The 25,832-nt window shown below is 38.4% G+C and overlaps 2 protein-coding genes across 2 annotated transcripts in view; one reads left to right on the top strand and one right to left on the bottom strand.

Moving 5' to 3' along the window:
- INVS (inversin) overlaps window positions 1-9,247 on the top strand; it is a 152,271-nt gene extending 143,024 nt beyond the window's left edge. The window contains 3 exon segments of the mRNA NM_001003361.1: window positions 4,849-5,078; window positions 5,813-5,887; window positions 8,415-9,247. Coding sequence (NP_001003361.1) covers window positions 4,849-5,078; window positions 5,813-5,887; window positions 8,415-8,566 — 457 coding nt within the window. The 3' untranslated portion in view covers window positions 8,567-9,247.
- Window positions 9,248-10,538: 1,291 nt separating this feature from the next.
- The window catches only part of TEX10 (testis expressed 10), a 64,006-nt gene continuing 48,712 nt past the window's right edge, over window positions 10,539-25,832 (bottom strand). The window contains exons 12-15 of the mRNA XM_038552932.1: window positions 19,803-19,883; window positions 18,012-18,193; window positions 11,961-12,171; window positions 10,539-10,760 (exon numbers count right to left, since the gene is read on the bottom strand). Coding sequence (XP_038408860.1) covers window positions 10,647-10,760; window positions 11,961-12,171; window positions 18,012-18,193; window positions 19,803-19,883 — 588 coding nt within the window. The 3' untranslated portion in view covers window positions 10,539-10,646. The remainder of the gene's footprint in view (window positions 10,761-11,960; window positions 12,172-18,011; window positions 18,194-19,802; window positions 19,884-25,832) is intronic.

The following is a 25,832-nucleotide window of genomic DNA, read 5'->3' on the forward strand; positions in this document are numbered from 1 at the left end:
TCTATTAATGTGAAGTAGCACTTTGATTTTTATGTATGTTGAACTATCATTTCAGGAGTAAATCCCACTTGATCACCATTAATAATCCTTTTAATGTGCTGGTGAATCCAGTTCCTACTATTTTATTGAGAATTCTTGCATCTATATTCATCAAGAGTATCCTTGTAGTATCCTTTTCTGTCTTCGGTATCAGGGTAATGCTGGCCTCATAAAATGAGTTTGGGAGTGTTCTTTATTCTGATTTCTTTGGGAAGGGTTTTAGGAGGATTGGCATTAATTTTTTTTTTTTAAGATTTTATTTTTAAGCAATTTCAACACCCAACATAGGGTTTGAGCCTACAACCCATAGATCAAGAGCCACATAATCTACTGACTAGGCCAACAGGTGCTCTGGCATTAATCCTTCTTTAAATGTTTGATGAGATTTATCAGCCATCTGGTCCTGAGCTTTTCTTCATTAGGAGCTTTTTTAAAAAAATTTTTAAGATTTTATTTATTCATGAGAGAGAGAGAGAGGCAGAGGGAGAAGCAGGCTCCATGCAGGGAGCCTGATGTGGGACTCGATCCTGGGTCTCCAGGATCACATCTTGGGCCAAAGGCTGTGCTAAACTGCTGAGCCACCCAGGCTGCCCAATTAGGAGCTTTTTGATTATTGATTCAATCTCCTTACTAGTAATTCATCTATTTACATTTACATATTTACATTTAATATTTACATTTTCTATTTTTTCTTGATCCAGTGTTGATAAGTATGTTTCTAGTAACTTCCATTTCTTCTAGGTTGTCCAGTTTGTTGTCCAGTTGTTCATAGTAGTCTTATGGTCCATTGCCTTTCTATATCTGTTGTAATGTCTTTTTCATGATAATTTTGTTGATTTACATCATTTTCCTTGCTTAGTCTAGCTAAATGTCATTTTTCAAAGAACTCGATATTCTGTTTTTCTGCTGTTTCATTTATTTCTTCTCTAATCTTCAGAACTTTAGGCTTTAGTTTTGCTTTTCCTACTTAAAGTGTAGGAGTAGGTTACCTATTGAGATCTTTCTTCTTAATGTAGGCATTTATTGCTATGAACTCCTCTCTTAAAACTGTTGTTGCTGCATTCTGTAAGTTTTGGTGTGTATTTCCATTTTTTGTTTGCCTCAAGATACTTTTTTCCCTTTGATTTCTCCTTTAGTCCATTGGTTGCTCGGGAAAATGTTAATTTCCGTGTACTTGTGAGTTTTCCAGTTTTCCTCCAATTATTGAGTTCTAGTTTCATACCACTATAGTCAAAGAAGTTACTTGGTTTGGTTCCAAGTCTTGAATTTGCCAAGACTTTTGAGACCTAACATATGGTCTCTCCTAGGAAATGCCCCAATGTGTGCTTAAGAATGTATTCTGCTGTTGTTGGATGTATGTTCTGTATATGTGTCTGTCAGGTCCAATTGATCTATAGTGTTATTCAAATCCTTTTTCTTTATTGATGCTCTATCTGGATAATCTGTCCATTGTTGAGTGTGGGGCATTAAAGTTCTCAGCTCTTACTGTATTGCTGTTTACTTCTGTTAGCTCTGTCAATTTTTGCTCTTATATATTTAGGTGCCTTGATGTTGGACACATAAATATTTACAAACATATCTTATTGATGGATTGACCTTATTATATTGGCCTTCTTTGACTTTTTACTATTTTTAAAGGCTGTTTATTTTACTATTTTAAAGCTTTACTTTTACTTTTACTATTAAAAAGCTTTACTATTTTAAAGGCTGTTGTGATATAGCTACCCTTGCTTTTTTGTTACCATTTGCCTGAAATATCTCTTTTCATCCCTTTGCTCTGTGCATGCCTTTAGGACTAAACTGGGTATCCTGTAGGCAGCATATCATTGGATTTTTTTTTCTCCACTCTATTCAGCCATTCTGTCTTTTGGAGAATTTAATTCCTTTACATTTTCTTTAAAGATTTTATTTATTCATGAGAGACACACACACAGAGAGGCAGAGACACAGGGAGAGGGAGAAGCAGGCTCCGTGCAGAGACTCGATCCCTGGTCTCCAGGATCAGGCCCTGGTCTGAAGGTGGCGGTAAACTGCTGAGCCACCCGGGCTGCCCTAATTCCTTTACATTTAAAGTAATTATTGATAAGTAAGGACTTAATATTGCAATTTTGTTAATTATTTTCTGGCTATTTTGTAGAACTGTTTTTCCTTGTTTCTTATCCTACTGTCTTTTTGTGTGTTCTGATGTCTTTTGGTACCTATATTTGACTTATCATGTTCTTTTGTGTAATTAGTACAGGTTTTCAGCTTGTGATTACAAAATACCTTCTAGTTATAACACTCTAAACTGATAACTTCAATAGCACTCTTAAACTTTACTTTTCCACTCATACATATTTGCTTACTGATTTTGAAGTTTACATATTTTTCATATTGTACCCAGTATCCAATAACAGACTACTATAGTTATGGTTAAGTTCTTAAACTTTTTTTAGAGTTTACTTTTCAGAGATGTGGTGGCAGGAGGGTGGGGAGATGGGCAGCAGAGGGAGAGGGAGGAAGAGTCTTAAGCAGACTCCACACTGAGCAAGTAACCCAATGCAGGACTTGATCTCATGACCCTGAGATTATGACCTGAGTCAAAAACAAGAGTTGGACACCACCCAGGTACCCCTGTTTTTATTTAAAGATTTTATTTATTTATTCATGAGAGACACACAGAGAGAGAGGCAGAGAGACAGGCAGAGGGAGAAGCAGGCTCCATGCAGGAAGCCCGATGCGGGACTCGATCCCGGGTCTCCAGGATCACGCCCTGGGCTGAAGACAGTGCCAAACTGCCGAGCCACCGGGGCTGCCCACCCCTGTTTTTAAGCTAAAGTTGAAGTACAGGATGCACAACCATTATAATACAGATTCTAATTTTGAGTATATGTTTACCATGACCAGTGAGTTTTATGCTACTTAGGTATTTTTGATGCTAACTAGCATCCTTTTACTGCTACTCAAAGAATTCCATCTAGCATTTATTAGGAAGGTCTAGTGATTATGGATTCCTTCAGTTTTAGTTTGTTCTTTATCTCTCCTTCATTTCTGAAGGACTTTGCCAGCTATAGAATTCTTGAGTTTTTTCCTTTGATACTTTGAATTTGTCATCATATTCTCTCCTGGTCTACAAAGTTTTGTTGAGAAATGCATTTATAGTTTTATGGGGGTTCTTATATATTTAACTTCTTTCTTTTCTCTTATTTCAAAACTTGACTTTTGACAAGATACTGTGTCTCAGTATAATACTGTTCAGGTGTAATTTAGAGTCCATGGGTTTCTATGTGCTCTGGCTAGGTTTCCTGGTCAGATGGACTGAAGGTTGTATTCAGCAATGGCTAGGGCTAAGAATTACATTCCTTGCCCATGCAGAGCTGGAGAACTGGTTCAAAGGCCTAAAAAGTTCTCTGTGGTTGACTCAAGCTGACCTGTATTCCAAGTTCCCTGGCTATACAGCCGGGCCACTATCTTTGCTCTGTAGATAATCAGTTCTGCCTGCTGCACCTCCCTACTTGAGTGTTGCAGGGCTATGAAGCTTTCTAGGTGTTCTGGCCAGGCTTTGAGCAAGCCAGGAGCTACACTTACATGTGTGGGCCAGGCTATGCTCCCCCACCTGAGCTGAAGCAAACCAGACTGCAAGGCTGACAAGGCTCTTTGAGGACTCCAATCAGGCACCCTCCTGAGTTCCCTGGTCAGACTGCACTTGTTTTGGCTCTGCAGATAAGCAAAATTAAACATTGGGATTACCATTTGGGTACCACAGGTAGGAACTTGGTCTGCCAAGATCCATGTGCTGGCTATTTTAAGCTCTTCCCTTCTCCAGCAGTTGGATTCTCAGTGGTCAAGCCCTACAGATTAGCTGACAATCCCCATGGGGTGAGACCAGGATGGGGACTCCCAAGATGTGACCCACAATGCTGGGGGAGCAGGATTCCACTCAGGGTTCTCATTTTCCATTGAGGAACCATGCATAGGCTCAGGGCAGACATTTTGGTGGGGTGCAACACCAGCTTGGTGGAGGGGGTAGTGCAGTCAGCATATAGCCATCCCTCATATTCTTGGAATGCAGTTTCTGTGATGCAAGAGGCTGCAGCCTCACTCTCATGTTCTAGGACTTTCTTAGCGTATTATCTGTAAATAGTTGTTAGGTTGTTCCTTTGTTTCCCCTTACAAGAAAGTAACTATGTTGCCATCTTAGTAACATCCCACCTACTGAGCATCTATCAGACTTATGTCTGCCTCATGCCTCATGGATTTATTTTTGGCTTAATCATAAGGAAAATGCCTGATATGTAGCAGGCTCTGAACAGATGTAGTTGGCTCCTTCCAGTGTAGCATAGCCTTCCATTCTTCCTTCACCAATACACAATGCTTTATACACATCTCATTACTAATTTTCCTGGCACATATGCCCACACCTCTGCTTATGCTGCTTCTGCTGCCTCAACTACCCTAATTCCTTTAAAACATACAAATACCAGCCTTGTAAAGCCTTACCAATCACCAATTATCAGACCCACATTGTCCCATGCCATCTAGCTCTTCATTCTTGCATAGAATTTCTCATACTCCACTTACTTGTTTACACGTTGGCCCAACCCACCCTAAAGACAGACTCAACTAATTCCTAGTTGAGGAAATGTTTGATGACTTTAAAAAGAGAATTCAACATTAAACATAAGGCCACTATAAAGTTAGGAATGGGAACTTCAATGAATCTCCCAGTTCAGCAAATGCTATTCCTATTAGATTCTAGGAACCTTAAGGAAGCTTGGGTTTTCTCAGTACTGTGATCTTAAAGCTTCTCCCGTCTTCTGACTCCACCAGCTACCAGCTGAGGAAGCACCTGTCTCACCTTCTGCATATGAAGGAGCTTGGAGCCAGGGATGTGGACAGATGGAACCGAGAGTGCCTGGCATTGCTGCTCCAAGTTTGGAGGAAGGATCTGGAACTAACCCCTCCAAAGACCACTGCAGTAACCAGGACCACCAAGAGTCTATCCAAGGGCAGCTCAGGGGCAAAGTCTACCAGGCACTCGGTACTCAAGCAAATCTATGGTAATTGTCCTTCTGAGCACTCTGTAGTTGTAAGCATCCCCAGGATGTTGCATCAGTATCTGAAATGGGATTTAATTACAATGGGCAAACCTCCATTCAGGTAGGAACTTTCCTATTCTACTTCCAGGCACCAAGAGAATTCTCAGCACCCACATTTAATGCCTCCCCTCCAGCAATTCTGGGTCAGAATTGGTTTCATGTTGTATTCTAGCATCTCAAGAGAGCCTTCCAGTCAAGAGGTCTTCTGCTGGCTTTCATTACTGAAAGCCTCACCCTTTAAGCCTCTCCAGACCACTGCTTGGGTCTTCTTCCAAATGGTTAATGTAAGAGGGCTCCAGGAGGAAGACCCTGCCTGCCTCATTTTGACCTTTCTTATGCTGAGAGAGTACAGGGTTGCCCTTCCGTGGGAATGCCCCAGACCCATACACTATAGTAAATAACTCACTCGGCAAATGAACTGCTTTAAATTGAAACATTTTCAGCTTGGAAAAAGCCCATCAAATAAACTCAGCCGAGAACAAGCCTGGCTAGCTCCTCAACAGAAAAGCAGTGAGCCAAAGTACCTTTAGAAATAGATCTGCAGCAAAATGTCAGGACTTCACCCTGGGCCTACATGGTATTTCCACAACATACCTAATTTATCTTGGCAGATACCAACAATCTCAAGCCTTTACCTCATTAAAGAATTTAGAACTTGGTCATGGTCAGAGAGAAATGATCATTGTTGATTTCAGGTTGTTCCCAAGAAGGGAAAGTACCTCATTCCACAAGATCTTCCAGAACCCATTCTGTGCTGCATCTCAATTCAGGTAAGGTAGCCAGTGCACTGGTACAGCAGATTGGGGATATGATGTGGGGAAGCATTTGCCTTGTTTCATCCCTAAAGGTGGGAGACATCAGAACAGAAATTGCCAGGCGTTTCCAGTGGTCATTTAAGGTGTGCATATTTTTCATTCCCCTCCCATAGTATTACTGCAGTCAACATGTCTCCATAGAAGGGAAGTTATTTTCACAACCACAAGTTTTTGTTAACATTACCTCCAGTAGAGACAATAAATGGTACCTAGTATTGATCACTTTTACGTATTCACATAAAGGAAGAGGGAAATGAAAAGTCATTCTTCAAAGTAATACCTTGGGGAATTCTTGTTCCATATTGGTTTCACATTAAGATTCTTCGTCTCCTTCTCAAAGTTGAGAAGTTCCTTAACTACAAATTCTGGCCCCATGAGGAACACATTTAGTATTTAATAACACGTCCTGCTCATGCTTCACTGTGCACAATTTCACTCCTACAGAAGCCCAAGGAACTTACTTTTCAGCCATAAAACAAGAGTATTTTACTCAGGCCCCCTTCATTCACACCAGCATTAAATTTGGGTGATAAGTTCAGTGCTGTCAGCTGTTAATGTCAGATTCAGTGCTGCTCATGGGTGGCTATGGCAACACAGTCCCCCCACCCTTGCCAATCCAGTCATCCTGCAGGAACACCGTGCAGCTGGGAAAGTGAACAATGACGGTCAGCCTGAACTTTAACATTCATTTAGTTTTTGACAGGCGGGGGACAGAGTAATTACTGCCCAATCTTTAATCAGAGTCGGGCAACTCATGTAATATAGGCAGGCTGATCAGGGAGTAGTGGGCAGGGGAGTTGAGACTGTAGACCTTGATTCCTTTGAGAGTTTCCATGTAAAAAAGAAAACTTTTGTTGTACTTGAATGAAAAGTTAGTTTCAAAAACAATGGTCAGAACTACCAGAGAAGTAGCATTTAGATAATCAGAGCAGTTTATATTTTGTCTCAAGTGAAAAATCCAGGACTACCAGAAATCTTAAAAATGAAGGGCTTTAAAAGCACAGACGTTTCTAATTAGGACAGAATAAACAAATTCAAATACGTAGAGGTTTCTTGGGATTTCATATGAACAAATAGCTTTTTTGTCCTACACATATAATCCTGACCGGCTTGAAAACAGGGAAAAAAGAAGAGAATCTTTTCCTAACCCTAAACATGGGGGAACACCAGGTTTTGTTAGGTCCACCCATCCACATTAAGCATTAACCAGTGAATCAGGCTGTCAGGGCTACTAACTAGTTTAGCTGGACCCAGTAGGTTTTATACAGAAAACATGTCTATGAATAATTTCCACAGAAATGGGCACGACTTGCACATAGACTTCTGCAGCTTATAATCACAGCCAAAGTGAACCAAAAAGAGAACATTAATTTTGGTCTTCTCCATGAATAAAATTTTTTTTTTTTGCTTTGAGAATTCCATGGGGTTAAAGATCCTCTCATGTGCTCACTGTCCTGTTCAGTTTTAGAAAATTACTTAGTACATAAGAGTGCTCAAATGTGAGTGAAGATTGTTGCTCCCAACCTCCAGTGTGGGAAAGACTTTAGTAGTGATTTAACCTCTTTTAAAGAGGAAGCAGGTCAGGTGGATATAGCAGTGTGTGTTGTGGGGTGTGTGTGTGTGTGTGTGTGTGTGTGTGTGAGAGAGAGAGAGAGAGAGAGAGAGAGAGAGAGAGAGAGAAGTACCTTTTAAAAATCCACTCCAGTGAATGAAATAACCATGGCTCAGGTGATTACTAGTAATGACAACCCCCTTGTGTGAATGCAGAATTCCTGCTCACCCAAAGAAGGGTATGCAAGTAACTCAAGATTTGATAAAGGCAGCCAAAAACTGGGTTCCAGATCAGTAGTTCACTGTAGAACTTTAACAGTAATAAAACCAGGAGAGAAATATTAAGACACATTTGTAACTTTTAGAACCTACTTACCTTTCCCCTTTATTCTCCAGAGTTAGGAGCAACAGATAGCAACATGGCCTCAGCAAGTTCTCTTAACCTTTTAGGGCCTCAGCATCCTCATTTGTCAAATGAGAGGGTTGATTTCCAACTATGGCATCTTAAAAAGGCCTATCAGTCTATCATCCTTAAAGATAAGTTTTCAAACCAAACCTATTTTCTAGAATGGACTATATAGCCTAAACAACGTGGCCCATAGAAAGGTATGTATGTGTACATGTTTGTGGTAGTTTAGGTTAAAAACACAGAGAAAGCGGTACCAATTACTCCAGACTGAAGACCCAGGTCCCAGTCACAGCTCAGGCACCTGGCCGGCCCCTCTCAGTCAAGGTTCTTCCTTTAAGAGATATCATGTATCTTAGAGGATAATGGGAAATGCAAGGCTGATAAGTCATCCTGTTTCCACAGCAAACTGGCCATCACCTTACCAGCCCCATGGACAGTCCATGACTAAACTGTCTCCTCACCAGCAATGAACTCTTCAGTATTAAAATCAATAACCTCAATCTCTCTCTGGTATTTTAACAGTGAGCAACTTGCAGTGTATACACCTCCTTGAGAACAGTGGAAGATCAAAGAATTTTTCTTATAATCTGCAATCGGCTACTCCACCAAAAACCAAAACAAAGCTTCGACCATCTCTGGAGGAAGAGTGTGTCCGGGGTAGCTGGAACAGCTAGTGCAGAGTTCTTATTCTCTGCTGATGATCTTTCCACCTGTTGAAAAAAAACCTCAGTACTCATGCCTAACGCCTTAATGGCCTGAAAAAGTGTTAAGTGAATAACCATGTCAGGGTGTCTTTCTGCTCTTCCACAGCACTGTTTTGTAAACTATCTTAGCCTGTGCTACAAGGACCACAGTACACGGTGCCTGCGCAAAGCTTCCGGGACGTCTGCCTTCACTTCAGTCAGTATGGCTGTAAAGTACAACTCAGACTTTACTGTTAATTATAAGTAAAACTAAAAACATGAACACAAACATGACATTTCTGCCAGCCAGCTGATGCAGGCCTGGTGGGGTTTTTTGTTGTTTTTGGGTTTTTTTGCTCTGATGAAAAACCTAGATGAGATGGGAGGAGCTGGTTGTATAGCAGCCATCTTCTTCATTTCACTACTTTTCTCCAAATTTTGGGCCAGAATCATGACCTAGCATTTGCTTTTAACAATTGTTAAGACAATATGGGGCGCCTGGATGGCTCAGTTAAGTATCTGCCTTCAGCGCAGGTCATGATCCCAGGGTCCTGGGATCAAGCTCTGGAATGGCTCCCTGCCCAGCAGAAAGTCTGCTTCTCCCTCTCCCTCTGCCCCCTGGCTTGTGCTCTCAAACAAAATCTTAAAAAAAAAAAAAAAAAAAAAAAAAAAGACAATAATAGGAATTCTGTTGATTCCTTACATTTTACAGTTCTCATGTTAGCTTCTGAGGCCACAGGTTGCTACCATTGTCCTGTGAACAGCAGTCTCACTTGCTGAGCGCCAGCAGCAGTATCTCAGTGCCAAGGAATCAACTGGGGAGGTCTACAGACCAGACCATTCATGTATAAGGTACCAATTCAGGCCTTACCATTTCACTTGTCAAGTATTTTCTGCCTGATCTGTACAGGTAAGCACTCTTGTCAAAATGCCATTCCTACTGGGCAAGGGAAACTGCGCTAAAACTACATACATTCTAACTCTAAGAACACCTGGCATAAATACAATCCAGCGATCACAGGCTTTTTCACATATTTAAGAGCAAAGTAACTACAGGAATGTAGACAGAAGGCACAGTGGCATATTAAACTCAAACATTTCTAGGAACACTTCCATTTTCTTAAAACTACTGCCACCCCTGTCCTAAGAAGCAATAAAATGTTAACAATTAGCAAACTGTTTAAAAATGAAGGTAATTTCTTAATTATGCAAATAGTGATTACACTTGACCCTTGAACAACCAAGTTTGTGTGGATCCATTGAACATGTGTTTTTTTTTTTCAATAAATACATATGGTATCGATAAATACAGCCATAGTACTGCAGATGTGTTTTCTCTAGCTTGCTTTATTTAAAAAAATAAGGTATCTAATTCGTATAACAAAACACGTGTAAACTAATTATCAGTAAGGCTTCTGGTCAACAGTATGCTATTAATTATAAAAGGTTTTGGGGAATCAAATGTCATACATTTTTTGATGGGGGGGTGTCAGCACCCCTAAATCCTCCCCCAACATTGTACAGGGGTTAGTATGAACTGCTATATAGAGCTTGTAATTTTAAAAGAACTATAATGGTCATTAGTAAAAAGTACTTTTGAAAGAATTAACTAGATCAAAACAAGTACCATTTAGCATGATCTTGTTCCTGCATAGAGGGACAGAAAACTGCTGTAAATAACAGAACTCCATAGTGAGAAGCTGAATGTCATGGCAGCTGTTCCCAAATAAACAACTGGTTTCTGTTGCTATCTGAATGAACTGGAGCTGAGACCGCAAAGATTCTGCTACTTTCTTGGTAAATAATAGAAGGTACTATATTACCACTCCATATTTTATAAATATTTAGTTCCTATGAAATGCAAAATACACTAACCACCTTGTAACCAAGTATCATATACTAGTCCAAGAAGCCAAGCTATGTTATTTTCCTACTTCAGTGCAAAGGAAGGTTCATAAACAACTTCTTTAAAAGTTCAGCTTTAATGACAAACATTACATCAATCTCTCTTCAAAATTAGATGTGAATAAACAATTTCAAACAGGAGATACCACAATGCCTCTTACTGTACTCAATACACTGTACTCAGTGCACTGGGGCCCTGGGGATGCCCAGTGATATACACATTGAAGCAATAATGTAAATCTGTGAGCCACTGTTCCTGAATACCTCCACTCTTCAATGTCTGCAGAGAAAAACAAGAGTACTTTGAGAATTGTATCAAAATTGTTAATGACAGTATTTTTCACACCCAAACAAGATCTCAGAACCACTGCAACCCCATCTTCCATCTATCAATCACCATAGAAAATCTTACTGGAAATGAAGAGTTCACTGCCTGTGGTAATGCCCAATTAAGAAAATTCCTAGTTACAATAGCCTCAAATACAAGCCATACACCAGTTTCTGGTTTCATCTGTTCCCTCTCAAATACTGATAAGGAACCTCCTCCCCCCTTGGCATGGTACAATTTCACAATCTTTGCATGAACAGGAAAATTCTACAAGGCCAACTGACCATTTCTGTCATTCTCTTATTTATAGAGGTGGCCTGAATCTCCAACCTTGGAATAATCCAAATTACTGACTTTTTTCCTATTTCTGAATTATTCTATTGCTTCTTCCATTACGTCTAGAAGGCTACTGAGAAAATCCAGAATAAGAATCTGTTACATACATCTGGATAAGTTCTATTACTCTGAAGTATTACTACATATCAATAAAGTCCTCAATGCCTACATAAAAAACCTCTAACTCTTCCAAACCATGAACAGTGAAAGAATGCTAGACAGAGATGCCCTTGTAAACACCAACCCTTAGACAAAGCTGAAGTCTGTAACAATTTAACTTCCCTCTTATTCTCTAGTGAACTAAGTGACTAGAGATTGTAATTTATTCCTGCTAAATAATTTTTTTAATGACAGCTAACATTTGTTGAAAACTTATGTCAGTTATACTAAAAACTTTACTTGAATGATCTCATTTTATGGTTATCAACACCCAAAGAAGTTGCTATTCTTACAGCTAAGTAAAATAACTGACAGGTTTAAAAACATGCCAAACTACCACAGTTAATCAACAGAGTTGAAGAATCCTGCTAGTATGTACTATGATGCCTGTACCTTTTCTAAGCTGCCTGCCACCTTAATTCAATTTGAGTATTTTATGGTTTTTATTACTGACTGGACCAAAGACCTCCCCCTGGTTAAGTAACAGGTGCTAATCAGCAGGGGCAGCCCTAGGAAATCACCACAGTGGGCTTAATTCTAGGAGCCACTCAATGCACAGGAGGCCTCACCTCCTCAGAGCAACACCCACCCCCATGCCCTGCCCATGAATCTTTTTTCTAGTACTAATGGTACAAGTCCCCGTTTCACACTTCTTACCGTGATATTCTTGATGATCTGCTGCACCAAGATGGCATTGGTTAACATATGAGTTCTGAGGGGTGCATGCTGAAGCAGCAGGCGAAGCAGCTGGCCCACAACAGGCAGCTCCTCAGGCCCAGCTCTGTTCACCCGCAGGCTCTGCAGCATCAACCTGAGGACTCGAGGCAGGAGAGCCAAGATGGAGACACAGACCCCCCACAGCTTGTCCCTACAACAGACAAAAATGAGTCAGAAAGCCAAAACACAGAAAAGGTACCCTTTCCCTATTTCCTAAAACTGAAAAAGGTCATTTTAAGAAACACAGTGTTTTCTAATAAAACTCCACAAATCAAAACTAGTAACTGGGTTTCATCAGAGCTAATTTTAAGCAAATCCAATGAAGAAGGAGGTGCTCTCCCCTATTTAATGAGTTCTAGGAAGCCTAGCAATCAGCACTTTCCTGGGCTTAACAGGACATTCTTAAACCTGATCATATATAACACAGAATTAGACAATCTACACACACATACTGCTCTCTACCACTGAACATTATTCAACCATTATACAATATCAAAAATCAAGAGTAAGAATATCCCACTGAAAAAAAAAGAATATCCCACTGATAAAAAGGAAAAGAACATGGGATGCCTGGCTCAGTCAGTAGAGAACGTGAACTCTTGATCTTGGGGTCTTGGAGTTTGAGCCCCATGTTGAGGGTAGAATTTACTTTAAAACAAACAAACAAAAAAAAACGGGTGCCTAGGTGGCTCAGTTGGTTAAGCATCCAACTCTTGGTTTTAGCTCAGGACATGATCTCAGGGTTGTAGAATGGAGCTCCACATTGGGCTCCACAATCAGCTTGAGATTCTTCCCCCTCACCCTGCCTTCTATCCTAGCTCTGCTCTGGTGCATGTGCTCTTACTCAAATAAATAAAATCTTAAAAATAACCACACACACAAAACAACAAAACTTCATGGAACTTTAAGCCTGTGACCTGAATTATGAGCCTCTTCAATGTTTTAAGGAGGGCAAATTTGTGGAGAAAGATGTGCTCACGAGGAACCAAAATGGATTTCAGAAAGTAGCCAGTAAGGAAACTATTACTGTACTACTAGGTCATGAAAGGCCAGAAATAATCCAAATATTAGTAAGCATCATTATCTTGGTATCATTATAGAGCAGGAACAAAAACGTTTTATGAAAAAGTAAGGGGATTTGTAGCTACCCTCACCACATGCTAGAAGTGTCAATTAAATGCAGAAATAGAGTCCCACTGGCTGCTAAAAGCTCTGACCTTAGTCTGTCAGATTCTATTACCAGAAGTGCATAATCCTTCTAGTTCCCAAATCCTTCAGAGAGAACCTGACTACCTCCAGATGTAGAAGCAGTACTCCTTTCACACTCTCATCAACCTCCCCAACTTCATACACAGCATCAAAGGTGAATACTGAATCCACTCTAAGCCAACCAGATTCTCTTACTTATAAGATTATAAGAGACTTTATCCAGCCTGTTGACTCATGCATAGCCAGGTTAGGAGAGCCATGTGCAAGGAGAAAAAAGCCAGACTGCAGACACAGCTAATAAGGCACAGAGACAAAGATTACACAATTTAGAAGAAAATGTGAGATAACTACACTTTGGTCCCTAATGAGTTTCAATTCCTTGCCCTTGGGTTTTATAAGTTACCCCCGTAATGATCCAATATTCATTTTCTATTTTAACTTGAGTGGATTTCAAATAATTGCTGATCAAAACTGTGCTAAAAGGGCTCATGGATTCTACACAATATTAAATACAGTGAATAGATCAATAAAGTTTAGAACTCCACCTTAAAACACACATTTAAACTGTCAAGTCGAAAAAATACGAGAGACCTGGGTACATAGGCAATAGAAGAAATACCATATGAACAAGAGCCATTCCTAGGGTTTTCTAAGAGTTGTCATGTACATGAATAAGTCTACTTATTCTACAAGTGTTTAAAGGACAGAACTGGGGGGTTCGCTTGGGTGGCTCAGTCAGTTAGGCTTCTGCCTTGGGCTCAGGTCATGATCTGAGGGTCCCAGGATGGAGCCCCATGAGCTTCCTGCTCTGCGAAGAGTCTGCTTTTCCCTCTTTCTGCCACTCCCCGTTTCCCCCACACTCCTGCTCTCTCTTGCATACATGCACTCTCTCTCAAATAAATACTTTAAAAAAAAGAAAAAAAGGACAGAACTGGGACCAATGAAATTGAGGTTTCAGAACTCAAAGCAGTAGTTCTAAAAACCACTCTAAAGAAACTGATGAGGGGCACCTGGGTGGCTCAGTGGTTGAGCATCTCCTTTGGCTCAGGTGGTGATTGCAGAGTCCTGGGACTGAGTCCCAACATCAGGTTCCCCACAGTCCCTCTGCCTATGTTTCTGCCTCTTGTGTGTCTTTCATGAATAAATAAATAAAATCTTTAAAATTATAAAGTAAAATTAAAAAATAAATAAAGTGATGAAAGTTCAGTATTTTGCATACAATTTTCAGGAGTTCAGCTAACTCCACAAATTTCTGATAAATTCCAATCAGATAACAGCAACCTCCCCTTCCACTCCAAACACAGAGAAATAGAGATAAAATACTTTAAGGAAAAAAAAAAAAAAAGTACACAGCCAAGCCCCAAAAGCCAGAATGGGTAAAATTTCTAGGTGCCAGAAACCATCACAGAAATCATATAAACATATACCCCAACAGGGGTATAAAGAGTTGGATGTGGGCTTTTAGGTCTGAGTTTTCAACAGCTAAATGTTGGAAGCTGAGACTTCAGGCCCCAGGTGTGGGAGGCGGGGTTTCCTATGTGTAGCTGGAAGGCAGGAAAATGTATATGTAAAAGTGACCCATAATCTGCACAGAATTCTCACAAAAGATGCACTCAAAGAGAGGGTATACAATCCAAACCATAAGTCTGTTCAAGCCCATGAAAAACAATCTCCAGAGCCTTACCTGCTCCCCTACTGAAGGGAGAATTCCCACACCAGAGGATAAAAGAGCAAATAGAACAAACTGATAGGGACTTTAAAGTAAGACCAATAAATCATGAAAAAAACCAAGGATGACAAAAAGCTAAGTTAAAAACCAACAACAGAGCAAAGAATAGAGCTGATGAAATTAAAACTTAACAGAGTTAAATAAAACATATAGCAAAGCAGAAGATGTTCAGAGGTACAGGACAGTTTGAGAAGATCCCTTCATTTAAAGGAGGTTGTAGGAGAGAACAGAAACAACCAGAGAGGTAACAGAAATAGTAACAGCACTTCCCAGACCTGAGGGAGAAACACCCAGTCTTCAGATCAAAAAGTACACTGTCTCAAGAAGCAGGATAAATAAACCTACATTAGGACACACCTTGATTGGCAACACCACAAAGGTAAGAAGAAAACAATAAAACCATAGAGAAGAACAGATTACTACCTACAACCAAGAGGGCTTAGTGACAAGAGATTTTTTTGTTACTAACAATGAGTCCAGAAGACGATAGAATAGTTTCTTCAAAGTCCAGTGGCCAGAGTTTTTAACAACTCAAACTGACTGGTCAAACCCGATGTTTTGGCCAGCTTTTGTGAAATTAAAGCCTCCTTAGTAATCTGACTGGCATTCTCATTATTTATAACCTTACAAAAACCTCCTCAGGGAGTAGGGGTCACCCAAAGGGAAATTTAAGTACTTAAGACTGGCTGGCAGAGACTAAATTATGTTACCCCAAGAGATATCAAGGATCTGGAAATACCAACTGTTTCAATATCTAGCATAAAACATTTAAAACTAGGCATTTTAAACAAGCAAAAAATATTTCATATAATAAACTTTGTTCTGTCCAGCCACAGAGTCAAAAGTGGGAGGTTTCTCTATAAGAAATTATAAATGATCTTTGAAACGTCTCAAAGTATTCAGTAAAGGGACTGTATTTCAAGTGACAGGAAATAACAAATAGCAACATACACATTTCATAAATGGGGACACTTATAAAACTTTTTGAACCCTGAGACGTTCCTTGGGATTTATAAAGCCTTGTCTTGACCTATCAGACCTAAAGTTTGATGATACGTAAGGAAAACTCACATCTGTGTTTATGTGTAAATTTTACAGTCTATTTTAAATAAAATCCATTTTAAACATACATATGTACTTGGCAAAAAAAAAAATCTAAATCTCTGTTGACAGTAAAATGGTAAGTTACTGTGCATTCATATAACAAAACACTGTAGAGTAAGTGTACTGGCTAGATTACAGCCTATCATACTCACAGCCCATATTTATAAACAGTTTTACTAAAACACAGCCACACTCATTCATTTACATGTTCTTTGTTGCTGCTTTCCTACTGCCAGGGCAGTGCTGAATAGTTCTGACAAGAGACTCTATATATTAAAAACCTAAAATATTTAATATCTGACTCTTTAGAGAAAGAAATTTGCTTAAGCCCTAGTACAGAGAAACAAAAGTGAAATAAATTTCTGAATCAACATGAATGACTCATAAATGACAATCATATCACAAAAATACATATGGAATTTTATATAAAATTCTTAAAATATGCAAAACAAAAATTGTATTGTTTACAAATCCACATAAAATCTTTAATAAAAGGTAAGGAAGTGATTAACACGTTAAGAAAACCACAGGTTCAAAACGGTGTCACTTAGGTGAAGGCCCCAAGTCAGCAAACTAAGACTTAATACCTAAAATAACTACAGTTTCAACCCCCCAAAAACGTGACCTTTAACCACCAGTCAACATGGGAACTTTCTGGTCAGCACTAGGAAAAACTTCCTTCCTTCCTCTTCAATTCCCCTTGGAAGGGCAACCTGCCTAAAGGATAGATTCTTTCCTTTTTTCCACTCCTTGTCTACCTTTAAAAACCTTTCCCTTTCTATAGCCTTTGAGAGCTCCCCTCTACTTGCTAGATGGGATGCTGCCCAATTAATGAATCAATTAATACAGCCAATTAGATCTTTAAAGTTTACTAGGTTGAACTTTTGTTATTTAACATATAAAAGCAATCTCTAAAGGGTTTAAAAGAGAAAGGTAATTGTAGAGGGTACACAGAGTGTGTTGATAAAATTCTATTTCTGAACCTGAAGACTGGTTAAATGGATGTTCAGTTTATACTTACTCCTTAAACTATATAAATATTTCATACATATGTTTATTTTTATGATATGTAAAAGTTAAAAAACTAGAAAGACAAATATCAAAATGTTAACAGGCAATAGACTAATTTTTATTTTCTTATACTATTAGATTTTTTTTTTTAAAATTATAGATTTCTATAGAAATCTAGATTTCTGGAGGATCCCTGGTGGCTCAGCAGTTTAGTGCCTGCCTTCAGCCCAGCGTGTGATCCTGGAAGTCCCAGGATCGAGTCCTGGCATCAAGTCCTGTCATCAGGCTCCCTGCATGGAGCCTGCTTCTCCCTCTGCCTGTGTCTCTGCCTCTCTCTCTCTCTCTCTCTCTCTCATAAAGTCTTAAAAAGAAAAATCTAGATTTCTATAAAAAATGTTAACAGGCATACCAATAAGAACATAGTACGAGAATACTTTTTAAAATTAAAGTGAAATATTCTAAACTATGCTAGAAACTTCAGCCTAAATATTATATAAGAGCTAAAGTACTAATACAAACACTAGCATCTTAGAAAAATATCCTTAAATCCAAGAATTTAAAAATTCTAGTTAGCTCTAATGAGCCCAAAACAAAATACAAAGGCTTTGTACTTATTAATAAGCACATTCTTTCAAAGGTAGATAAAATTTTTCTTGCTAGACCTACAGCAACATTAATAAGGAAAGCTCCTAAGAAACTTTATGCCATCTGATTTTTCAAATTTGTAGCCTAAAGGAAAAAACAAAAACTAAAAATTCTTATCAACCCAATGAGAATTTATGAAAGAACAAAGAAAATGACATTCGGTTTACACAAACTCAGAAAGAGAATTTAAGATCTTTCCAAAATCTAATTTTCTTTCACTCTTCTTAAAATTTATTTATTCAGTTGCGGCAGTTAGGGAAAAAATTAAAGTTGAAGAATACAAAAACTATTACCTCTTTCTTAGATGTTCTGCTTCTCCTTTCTCTAAAGTGAGCAGAAAATAAAGAAGACTGTAGCAACAAGAAGCCAAAAATGGCAGGAGAGTCTCACTAAGTACACACGTATGATCCAGGAGCTTACAGATAACACCCAAAACACAGCCAGCTGTACTGTCAGGAATTACAGTCAACCCAACCTAGGCAGAAAAAAATGAGATTAATGACCTCTTCACAACAGTCCTTCTCTCCAGGATAAAACCAAACCCCATTAAATAGAGAGTTAACATGTAACATCACTTCTAATGAAAAATAGTATATACATAATAAACTTGCCACCTGCCATACCTTAAGGTCCTGTTTTCTCTTAGGAATTTAACTATTATATTAAATAACTTCTTTGAAAGCATGACAACTCAAGAAATACTATTTACCTAATCCACACCTCCCCTCTATAACAAAAAATCTACTAAAATTTTCAAGACATTACAATTTCTGATGGTCAGAAATACTATCATCTAAAAAGATTATTTCAGGCACCCCCCCCAAAAAATCTTGATACCAACAACAGCACTCACATGATCCGTATTAGATTCTTCAGACTAGAAAAGTCTAATACCTGCCACCACCCCCACCCCAGGTAATTAAATGTACAAACCAGAGTTCATTTTACAATTAGCCTTCCCCTGCCCTTTAATTTAGCTAGTCATTCAGACATGACGAAGTAAAACACCCTGAAGTAAAGACATTACTATATTTAACACTTGATTGCTTCACTGCCCCAAAACCCCAATAAGGGACATCATGGTATATGTATTCATCTGGACTCTCCTATAAACTATCATTAAGGTGGACTCTAACTTATAACTGTTATGTATGCATGGTTTAAATCTCCTGGACACTACTGTTTAATTATTATGAAAGTCTGCAGGTTCTGATCAGGCTGTCTAAATATAGTGGCCAAGACTGACTAACATGGTGATCTTTTAACTAGAATAAGGAGTGTAATCAAAGGAGGGCACTAATACCTAAAGAAGAGATGAAAAGTAAAAAAGGTAAGGATCTTTAGAGACACAGTGCATAAGGACTGGAAGTTCAACAGCAGAGAGAAAAGTACTGGGAATTTAAAACAATATTCTTCCAACTTAAGGGAAATAACATTTTAAAGGAGAAAAGGGGGTTGGAATGTACCCATAAAATTACCCAAACAAGTGAGAGTGCCTAGAAGATAAACTGTGGGAGCCCTCCCTTTGCACTATACATAACTATAATAAGCCAAAGATCCAAGTATAAATGTTGGAGGAAGCTAAAAACCAAAAACCCAGGCATAGCCAATGAGAAAAAGGAACACCAACTGGCCAGAAGACAAGATAGTCTCAAGGCTGAGCTTGCCACTGCTAGTGACCAGGCCTTGAGCCTGTTAGGTTACATCCCTACTGCAGAACCCAAATCTTCACGGTGGAAATTAGACCCCAGTCTGGATGCTGGATTCCCAATACACCAATACCAAGTACATGTTAATTAAATCAAGAACCTAATGTAAAATTTTAAAGCCCTTCATTGCAGATGTAGAAAGTAAGGTCCTAGAAAAGGGGAATTTCCCAAGTTAACAGAATTAATTAGTAACAGCCAGGAAAAACATTGAGATTTCCCAGTTCTTATCACAACATCATGCTATGAGGCCATGGAACTATTAAGCTTAAAATTCTGCACACTCACTTTCTCCTTGCCTATGGCAAACCCACTATTAAACCAAGAATTGTCTGCTTTTTTGAGTAGGAAAGCAAAAAAAAAAAAAGGTATATTTACCAAATGCTTACTGATGGCACTCTGCAGGATGTCAAAGCTCTGGCTTCGAGCAGGGATAACCAATAAACTGTGACAAACTGTCTGTCAGAAAAGGAGAAAACCAGGAACCAAATCAGGACATTTTAGGTCAGAAACAAGTTCTACAGAATTTTTTTTAACCTACTTACCCTACAAATAACAGAAGATTTAACAAAAAATTACTTTGAAGATGCAAATGTCAAAGGTAAAACAATTAAGTTTCATATATGAGCTAATTTTCCAAACAATTTATTAATTAAATATTTACCAGACACTGAGGTAGTCCTACCAGGTGCCAGGCACAGGAATGAAAAGACTGAGAAACTCCTCTCTCACAGCTCTAAAAAAAGTAGCTTCAAGCTACCAATGTAGAAACTATCTTTCTATTAGTAAGTGCTAAAACAGAAAGATCTGGGCAGCCCGGGTGGCTCAGCGGTTTAGCGCCACCTTCAGCCCAGGGCGTGACCCTGGAGACCAGGAATCTGGTCCCTACATGGGGCTCCTTGTGGAGAGCCTGCTTCTTCCTCTGCCTGTGTCTCTGCCTCTCTCTCTGTGTCTCTCATAAATAAATAAAATCTTTAATAAAACAAATAAAACAAAGATCTGAGTGATGTGAATGGAGGGCTAACAGCCTTTTATCCACTTGGTAGGAAAATGTACCATAGAAAAACAATTATGATCCAGAAAATACTAATATCCTCTTTGAATTAATTATAATGCTTCCTATTCCCCAAAGGTAAAAAGAAGAGAACAATCCACAGGAAAAGAAAAATATAAGGAAGGTGAGAGTCAAATCCTTAGTATTTTTAATTTTCTAAGTTCTCAAGGAAACAAGAGGAGAGAAGGACAACATCAAGTCCTTCAGAGACATTATTACACAATTCCAGAAACTGATGGAGTGTGATGCCAAAAGTGAAATATGTGAAGGAATCACATGGAAAGACAAGATTGGTGGAAACAAGAATATCACTCTAGCAAGATGACAGTGAAACTAAATTTAAGGGAACTGTCAACCAACCCTGAAAAATCAATAGCTTGTTGCATTATTTCTCTATAAAACCTCTTCTAAATTAATAACTACCCAGAGTTTTCATATGGCAATTTTTTTTCTTTTATCCTTGTAAGTAACAATGTAAATAACATATTTCTAATGCCATCATCCTACTTCAAAATAGGCAGTGAATATTTTTATTATCAAAAGATAAATCACATTTGATAAGGCCCATTCACTATTAAATGACCATTTAGTCTCTTCCTTTCCACCACCCCTTCCCTTCCTGAACAATTCAGATCTAAAGCCACTGTGTGGGGCTCAATCAGGTAAACATCATCACTAGAGTAGGCAGGAGAGCTGCAGTGATGGAGGGAAGAGAGTAACCCAGGAACCCCCAACAAGTTGGGAATTCAAATGGGGTGAGGAAAATGCTTGCATGGGAGAGGGGTGGCACCAAACGGAGATTAATTATAGACAAATTGATCAAGTAAATTATATTAAGTTAACAGAAGCCAGGGTTCTCACCTTCAGAAGAGGCAGGTACAAGAGGAAAAGAAGACAATTAAAATGAACCCTGTGGTGTTAAATTGATGATTTCTGTCCATGACAGCCTGGGAGCACCAAGGTCCAAGAGCAATGACCACACCCCAGAGTCCTAAAGTTGGTTTCAAAATACCATTCTCCACTTAAAGAAAAACTGGGCTTCTTAAAAAATATCATTGCAGGGCTGAGACAGAGAAAATAAAGTATGAATCTTGAACAATCTGTGGTACAAGAGAGTAAGGAAGTACTCAGAAAAAAATGAGTACATGTCAAAAGAACAAAAAAAGACTAAATTTTATAGTGACCCACTATAAAATAGGAAACCATACTAACACAAATAAATACAGACTAATAAAAAATGGGATATGAACAGTTTCAAAATATCTCCATAAATTATTAATTACAAAAGATAAAAAGCAAGCAGTGGAGAATTGGGCAGGCAGCACTTCATCAAGTGGGCAAATCAAGTATCTAATGGGACAAATGGAAACCACACACCACCTGACAGGATACAAGCAAAATACCACAGCATCACTTGTGTCATATTCCTACCAAATTTGTATAGCCTGAATTTAACCATGAGGGAACATTAACCCAAATAAGAGGAAAATTTTACAAAATAAGTGTCCCAATGTTCTTCAAAGTGTCATGGTCAACAAAACACAAGGAAAGACTGTGGAACCATACCAAATTGAAGGAGATTAAACAGACATTTCAACTAAATGCCACAAAAAATTGGGTGTGGATCCTTTTGCTCCGAAGAATATTATTGAGGGGCACCTGCTGGTTCAGTGGGCAGTGCAAGTGACACTTGATCTCAGGGTGGTGAGTTCAAGCCCGTTAGGCATAAAGCTTACCTTAAAAAAAAAAAATTATTGGGACAACTGGCAAAACATGATTGAGCTTTGAGGATTAAATGATGATAACATGCCAATCTTAATTTCCTAGTTTTGAGGACTAGATTGTGGTAATATAATGGAATGCTTGTTTCTAAGACACACAAGCTAAAGTATGGGCTATGGGCATTATGTCACAGTCTATGAAAAAAAAGTTCTTTGTACTATAGTTGTAATTTTTCTCTAAGTTTGAATTTGTTTCAAGGGCAAATAAACATTAATATAAACACATGTATGTGCACACTCACCAACATACACATATATAGTCCTCACTCTTGCACATTACTATGTTAACAGAAACTTGCATATATCAGAACCCCGACTTTACACTGCATAGTTCCAGAATAAGCATGATAATTTGGTCCAAAGTGGAAATTAAGGGTTTTTAAAAAATATACAAAGACTTATTTTTCTTAAGGATTTATACATTTAATTTCTAGGTGGAACTATTTTTCTACCAAATTTCATCAGAATATGCACAGAACTGCCATGCACCTAACACTTCTTATATTTTTATTACTGTACTAAAATGCTAAAAGAAAAAACCTACTAAAACACTAAAATTCAGATCAAGAGATGCTTTCATTTCCTAAATAAAGTTATATCAAAGAATGTATTTACAGAATGAGTATTTCCACATACTAACAATCCATATCAGAAGAAAATGTCATTAGATTTACCTTTTGACAGATTTTACCCTTCCAATGTTGGCAGTCTCTCAACAATTATTAACCAATAATACAAAACATAAGAAAGAGACAAGACAGCTGGCCTCTCTTCTAGGGCTCTTTCCTTACCTCATTATTCCTTTAAGTGGGTAGGTGAGGAAACAAACTCACTTTACTCAAGCTGTCTTTATTGTAGTATTGGAAACCATGTATTATGCAGGGTCCTTTTGTGCCCCACTGCTTTTTCGGATTATCACACATGCTTAATTACTATAGTTTTATAGTAGATATCTGGTAATATAGAGCCTCCAGCTTTATGTTTAAAAAGTTTATGTTTAAAAGACAGTGTTGACACTGTCTTGCTAGTCTTGATCCTCTGCATTTCAATATAAATTTTGGAATCACCTTTTCAATTTCCACAAAAACATCTGCTCTGATTTGGATTACACTGAATTTATATATACTGTAGATTAATTTAGGGAGAGCTATTATTTTACAATATTGGAATTTCCCAATCCATGGCATGTACTTAGCTTATCTTTAATATTTCTCAGTAAGTTTTACAATTTCCACTGTCTTCAGAGGTCCTCAGTAATCCTTTGGTGAAATTCTCCTTTAATCTATATTCATGGTCCATGTTTGTGTATCCCTATTCCTAAGGTAGTGCCCTTAGAGGTCTCTAATGAGTGCCTGTGTGTCCACTGAAGCCCTAACCCACTTCCAGGACAGGAACTTTAAGTAATCATGGTTTCTTGAGCACCATGAGTCACACAAGTTACTGGTGTAGCTTTTAAGCTTCTCTTCGTTTGTAGCTTAAGAATTTAGGAATGCCGGGATGGAGGGGAATCCAACATCTCTAAAGTCCCTTGAGTCTCCTTTTTTTTTTCAGTTTAGTCCTAGAAGACAGTCAGAAGGTTGGCAGGATTTTCTGTCCTCCAATACAGGCCATTTCATAAAGCCAAATTCTTATCCTCCTGTTGGGAGAGAAAGCTCCAATGTCCTGAGGTATACTGCTAAACAAAGCTGTTAATGTACAAGGTGGAAATCTACAAGGCCAAAGAATAAACAGGAGCTATGAACAAAACAATTCCAAAGCTCAAATAGAGGGACGCCTGGGTGGCTCAGCAGTTGAGCGTCTGCCTTTGGCCCAGGGCGTGATCCTGGAGTCCCTGGATCGAGTCCCACATCAGGCTCCCTGCATGGAGCCTGCTTCACCCTCTGCCTATGTCTCTGCCTCTTTCTCTACGTCTTTCATGAATGAATAAATAAAACCTTTAAAAAAAAAAAAAAACAACAAAGCTCAAATAGAGCAGAGATGTTTAAGTTCTAACCAATGGGGTCTTCATAGAACATGTAGGTTTTATTCAGATGGTGCTCAGAATGAGAACATTAATTATACAGATAAATTAGCACAAGGGCAGGGTTGGTAAGCTTTTTCTGTAAAGGGCCAAATAATACATATCTTAGGCTGTGTAGGCCACATATTCTCTCACATATTCTTGTGGGGGTTTTTGTTTTAACAACTGAAAAAAATGTAAACACCACTCTTAGGTCCAAGGTGGTACAAAAACAGGGCCAACCTGGTTTGGGCCTATAAGCTGTAATTTGTTGATCCTTGACTCAAGCCCACTTGCTCTAATAACCACACCAACAAAACTTAAAAACAAGACTCGAGAGGATAAAGCTAATACTCAAGTAACTTGACTGCCTCCCAGAACAAAGCAAAACACTCCAGCATAATCTAACAAAAAATGTCCATTGTCCAACATGCACTCAAAACTACTAAGCATGACAAGGAACTTAAAACTGTGCTATATAGGGACACCTGGGTGGCTCAGTGGTTGAGTGTCTGCCTTTGGCTCAGGGCATGATTCCTGATCAGGGGATCAAGTCCCACATCAGGGTCCCCAGGGGAAGTCAGCTTCTCCCTCTGCCTCTCTCTCTCTGTGTCTCTCATGAATAAATAAAATCTTTTAAAAAAATGTGCTACATAACCAGGAGAAAAACCAATCAATATAAATGACATGAGAGAATTAGCAGATAAGAGGATGCCTGGGTAGATCAGTGGTTGAGCACCTGCCTTTGGCTCAGGTTGTGATCCCAGGGTCTTGGGATCAAGTCCCACATTGGGTTCCCTGCAGGGAGTCTGCTTCTCCCTCTGCCTATGTCTCTGCCTCTCTGTCTCTCTCATGAATACAATCTTTAAAAAAATAAAAATATTAAATAAATAAATAGATAAAATAAAATACCTATTATTATAAACATGTTTAAAATAAGGAAGGGGTGCCTGGATGACTCAGTGGGTGGAGCATGTGACTGTTGATCTTAGGGTGGTAGATTCAAGCCCCATGTTCAGTGTAGTGATTACTTTAAAAAAAAAAAAGTTAAAGAAAAAAGAGATAAAAAATACATTATATAGAATTTAAAATTCACTTCTTGGTCTTTGTTCATAAATGACATGACTATGTAGAAAATCTTTAACAATTCACAAAAAATTATTGGAACTAATAAGTAATTATAGCAAGATTACAGGATACAATATGAATATATAAAAGTCCATTTTCCAAATATCAGCATTGAACAAACATGAATGCTCATTATGAATATTATTCATAAGAACATTGAATTGAATATGAAATTAAATTTACATTAGCATCTCTAAGAAGAGAAATAGTTAGATATAAACTTAAAATAGGTACAAGATCTGTATGAGGAAAACTACAAAATTCTGATGAATGAAATCCAAGAATAAAATAAATGGGAGGTATTTCATGTTTATGGGATAGAAAGACTCAGTAATGTCAAGATGTCAGTTCTTCCCAAATTCATCCATAGACTCAATGCAAATCTAATCAAAATCCCCATAAATCATTTTGTAGATATCAACAAACTAAGTCTAAAGTTTATTTAG

Source organism: Canis lupus, chromosome 11, assembly GCF_011100685.1.
Source record: "Canis lupus familiaris isolate Mischka breed German Shepherd chromosome 11, alternate assembly UU_Cfam_GSD_1.0, whole genome shotgun sequence".
NCBI lineage: Eukaryota > Metazoa > Chordata > Mammalia > Carnivora > Canidae > Canis > Canis lupus.